General features: G+C 42.5%; 1 protein-coding gene across 3 annotated transcripts in view; it reads left to right on the forward strand.

Moving 5' to 3' along the window:
* Positions 1–2,522: 2,522 nt before the first annotated feature.
* Positions 2,523–4,857, forward strand: part of fbxo11b (F-box protein 11b) — a 16,618-nt gene continuing 14,283 nt past the window's right edge. For 2 of the 3 annotated variants that reach the window (XM_005736511.1, XM_005736512.1), the window contains exons 1-3: positions 2,523–2,904; positions 4,160–4,320; positions 4,508–4,568. In XM_005736511.1, the coding sequence (XP_005736568.1) occupies positions 2,817–2,904; positions 4,160–4,320; positions 4,508–4,568 (310 nt within the window). In that variant the 5' untranslated portion in view covers positions 2,523–2,816. Of the gene's footprint in view, positions 2,905–4,159; positions 4,321–4,507; positions 4,590–4,857 lie in introns of all 3 variants that reach the window. The other variant, XM_005736510.1, reaches the window with a different exon arrangement.

Consider the following 4,857-nt stretch of genomic DNA (forward strand, 5'->3'; position numbering starts at 1 on the left):
ATCTAAATCCCAGTAACAAGTAACGCGTTCCCGGTTTTGGCATAATAACTAGTTACCGTGCTCGTTACCACAATAATAACGTAGTTACTGTAACGCGTTACTTAATAACGCGTTAGTCCCAACACTGATCATCACAGATGTGCAGCTGATAAACTTGCAGCACCTGTGTGATTCTATCACATCAATATGGACCACAATCTCTGAGGAATGTTTCCTCCACTCAATTCCAGTTGAATTTCTTTTAAAAATTAAGACAGTGTGAAGACAAAGGGGTGTTCAACCTAGCAAAATGTACCTAATAAAGTAGCTAGTGAGTGTAGTTGGACTAAATCTGGGTCAAACAGCTCTTCTAGACACCCATGGGTTCCTTTTAACTCAAGTGACATGCCAGATGGGTGGCAGTAAAAGAAGAAAAGAATGGAGGGGGGAGAAAACTAATGACTTCATCTACTATGTAACAAACACCATCCGTCTGGCATCCCGAGATAATCTAACAAACTAAAATGCTCCAGAATGGTTTTTAAGCAGGTTGGATGCTTGAGATTTCAGCATATGCACACTGCAAAAAAACATATTCATTCAACATTCAGTGCTGTGATTGAATGATATTCATTAAGAAGAACACTGCAGGGACCTGCTGATTAACAATCTCCTCATACACCCAGTCTACTGAACCTCTCAATGTCTACAATTTGCCACCAACTCTGTCTATTTTGTAAGCCACAGACCTGTAATTATCTTTGAAATGTAATTGTGTTTACGTTTTCAAACAAACATCCCATTAAGTGTCACTTTTGAATCTGTTTTTCTGAAGAATATTTCAATGTGCTGTTTTTTACACTATTTTATAAAGTGTTTTATTATATCCTCTCTGCTGGAATAGAATTTGTATGATGAATGTGAGCGTTCGAAGAGGCGTGACAAACAGAAAAACTCTCTCTCAGACACACACACATATGCGTGCAATAATTGAGCTGTCTTTATCTAGCAATGCTGTCCTTCAGAGCATCCAAAGCTTTCAAGGACAAAGTGACCCTCCCAACCTCTGCTCTGTGCAGCAAAGTGGGTGGGTGGGCGTAGGAGGAGAGGTACGCAGCTGCTCTTTCTGCTTATTACGGGGGGATGGATATAGCAGCTAGATAAGCTGTGCGCGCACGCACTACACACACACACACACAGTAGCAACCCACACTCTCAAGGCTGCAGCTGCAAGAAGGAATCCAAGACCATCTCATTGATATGGATACACTGCCTCCTACATGCCAACATTCAAAGTTAGGGTGCAATTATACACTTTCACCACCAGGTGATGCTACTGGGGCTAGATTTCTGGTGAGTTTACCTCCATCTGTGTGCACAAAAGTCCAAATAAAATCACCAGTCTCAATAGATCCTACAAATTTTGCTCGATGTTGTCTTACGACAAAAATAAATAATCAATCATTTTTTCCTAATTTGCTTTTTTTTTAAATAACTTTTTATTTCTACATAATTTTCATAAAAGATTATATCAAGTCCTGCATGAAGATTAATGCTCATCAGACAGCTACCTGTCCCCTACATACACTGTATGTCTTCTTCATTTTTATATCATATCATATAATTTTTAGTAAGTAAAAGATAAATAATTTTAATGCATTTGCACTCAAATTTATGTGCACTAAAAAAAGTGAGTGTTGCAATACCGAAAGACATGCCGTTATGCTCTCTGACATCTTCTCTAGACAGCACTGGAGACGGTATAACAAAACACCCTCGGTATAAAGCCTTCAAGTTCAAGACTAATCGTTGGCAGATAAACAATGCCCTCTGGTGGTCGTCGTGCATAATAAATATACAAGTTAAAGCGTTAAAGTTGTATTCCAATCAAAATCTGTAATTTTGTCAGTGTCCATTCACTCAATTCCAGTGGGCTTAGAAATGTGGCTGCAATGTAAAGTGACTGTAATTGTACTTGAATTTATGGATGCAAAAGAAAAAAGTGTAGTCAATCAGTCTGCCTTTCAATTTACACCAAAGAAATGCAACAATAAATAAATGAAACTAACTGCGCATTGGTTTGAATCTTTTAATAAATAACCAATTTTTCCAAAAAGCTAATTTACAAATGTTTTTTTGTGTGTGTGGTGAAATCAAAAAAATATTGAATTCCAAAAGTTCGACTTTTATTTAGAAAAATTCCTAATTGAACATAATTACCATTTAAATACAAACACATCTCTCAACTGACTCATATTTTCCACCAGAACATCAGCCCATATCAGTTATTTTTACACAAATTCCTTTTTAATAGCTTTTCTTTTTGCAGTTAAGTCCAGTTTTGTGTGTTTGGTTTACAATTAACCCGTAAAATACACTTACGTGACGCTTGTACAGCCCCTTGATATGTCCTGCAATGATCAAATCGCCGCTTGACCGACTCCGAACCCCAACAGAAAGGTTTTGGCAAGTCGTTTGATATGGCGCTTCTGATTGGTCGCTGCAGGGTGAGATTATGAGATGGTAAATATTATTGGTCCATCGGACCTTGTGTTCTTTTTTTTCTCGCGATTGTTTCCCGTGTGGGTTAATGGCTCCTCCTGCTACAGACTGAGACGGAGCTGGCACCGAGCGGTGAAACGGGGGGAGCTGTGACACCGACGGAGGAAGGAAAAAAAAACGCGATTACACCCCAAATACTAGCGGGTTTTTGATCGCAATTGTTTGGGTGTAACCGGGAATAACTGCTGTCCGGGTGGCTGTTTGGGTTGCGTGCTAAATTTGGTAGCGGGAGGTCGAGGATAGCAGTGTATTTTTTCCAACAACCAACTCCCCAGATGAACTCCGTCAGAGCCACCAACAGGAGACCCAGGCGAGTGTCGAGGCCGCGCCCGGTGCAGCCCGAGCGGAACAACGGGGACAGAGGTACGCTACTCCACGGTCAAGCTAAAGGTTTCACACGAAGTAATGTCAGGCGTAACAGCCTTTACATAACCCCTCCCTTTTAGCCAATGGTACGTTTAGCGCTCCTACAGGCGTCGGATTCGGCAGGAAACACCGAGGCTTCTCGTTCTATGGCTCAGGCCAGGCCTCGCTTTGTTTGGCTTGAGTGATTGGGGCTAGCTAACGTCGCTAGCTAGCTCACCAGGTTAGATGGTGGTGGTGGTGGGGGGGGGGGGGTTGTCTTCGCTTAACGTAATGCGTATGTAGCTACAACATTAATAGCTCAGATTCAGGTAACCTCAGCGGGAGGCAAAGGGATCGACTCCAGTCGCTCACACCACAATCTCCGCGTCTGCTCGAGCGGTGCATTCCCAGCTGTCACTACAGTTTCTGAGGGTGTAAATCTGCGGCGTCTTTGGACTGCCATTTTTGGGGTGTAACGTTAACAAAAACATTAGCAGCGAATGAGGGCAAAGCTAACTAGCTGCCCCCCTCCCCTGCAGCTTGAAGAGGCCACACAGATCAGCTGTGATAGATGATACGGTGGAAATTGGATAAATTCACCGAGTCCATTTTGTGCTCTTTGCGCTGTTGCAGTTTGAAGCTAATGCAGGCAGCAGATTTTAGCACTATCCCTCTTCCTTACTCTCGGTGACTGCTAGCCGTGGTATGATTTGTTTACACGGCGGATTTACCAGCTACGCAGTTCAGTTTTTAGCCATTAGCCGCACGTCTGATCGACATCATAGGCGGCCCTTAATTTGACAGCACCATAAAAGATGTGTCTGATTCTGCACACACAGGACCGCCTTACAGACAAATGCACGCCGACTGATATCTGTTGGGAATAACTAAACATATAAGACTGGTAATGTGGCTGCAGCGGGTGCATCTGTCATTATCAATCACCAACCTTTGTCTGCCTTGCCAGCTATTACCCAGGCTGTTAGCCTGCGCAGTTGGCATACAGTATGGGATTTAAATGTGCACCACTGTGTCGATAATGATCTGGATAATAAAAGTGTTGCCATTTCTGGAAAAATTATAGGTGTGAAAAATTGGTTAAAAAAAAGAGATGAAACTTCTTAAGAAAATGTTGATTTTTATCTTTTTTTTTAATGTAATTTTTTTTTTAAATACATGACTCACCCTGCTTTATAAACCAGATTTGTTCACAGAGGTGCCTTTCTTGAAAGTGGTGTGTATATGTAGAATATGTTTCTGCTTTTCTACTTAGATGAGGAGGCGCCTGCAGCAGCTGCAGCTGAAATGGCTATTGAGGAGTCCGGTCCAGGTGCCCAGAACAGTCCCTACCAGCTTCGACGCAAGACCCTGCTTCCCAAGAGAACCGCCGCTGCCGCCACCGCCTCAGCCTGCCCTAGCAAGGGCCCAATGGAGGTTAGACAGAAGCACTTTTTGAGTAATTTACTGCAATGTTGTGTATGACTGTGAGTGGGAGAGAATGGCTGATTAGTTGTCCTCCACTAAAGGAGCAATAACTTTGTGACACAGCAGTAAATTTCCCGTTGATTGCTCAGTACTTTCTTGGCATTGAAGTTTATATCCTACTCATCACCTTTTACAGGGAGCTTCAACTTCATCAACAGAGGTCTTTGGCCATCGAGCCAAGCGGGCACGTGTGTCCGGTAAGAGCCACGACCTGCCAGGTGTGTGTTAAATGTCTGCAGCTGGGCAAGGACAGTGATTCATTTTTTTTCCCCAATCTATTAAATAGCATGACTTAATGTTCTTGTAGTGAAGTGATTCTCATAAATCTTACCTTTTGATTCTCATAAATCTTACCTTTTGATTGTGTGTGTGTGTGTGTGTGTGTGTGTGTGTGTGTGTGTGTGTGTGTTTGTGTTGTGTGTGTGTGTGTGTGTGTGTGTGTGTGTGTGTGTGTGTGTGTGTGTGTGTGTGTGTGTGTGTGTGTGT

The sequence above is a fragment of the Pundamilia nyererei genome, unplaced genomic scaffold (genome assembly GCF_000239375.1).
Source record: "Pundamilia nyererei isolate P.nyererei 1_Seehausen unplaced genomic scaffold, PunNye1.0 scaffold00069, whole genome shotgun sequence".
NCBI lineage: Eukaryota > Metazoa > Chordata > Actinopteri > Cichliformes > Cichlidae > Pundamilia > Pundamilia nyererei.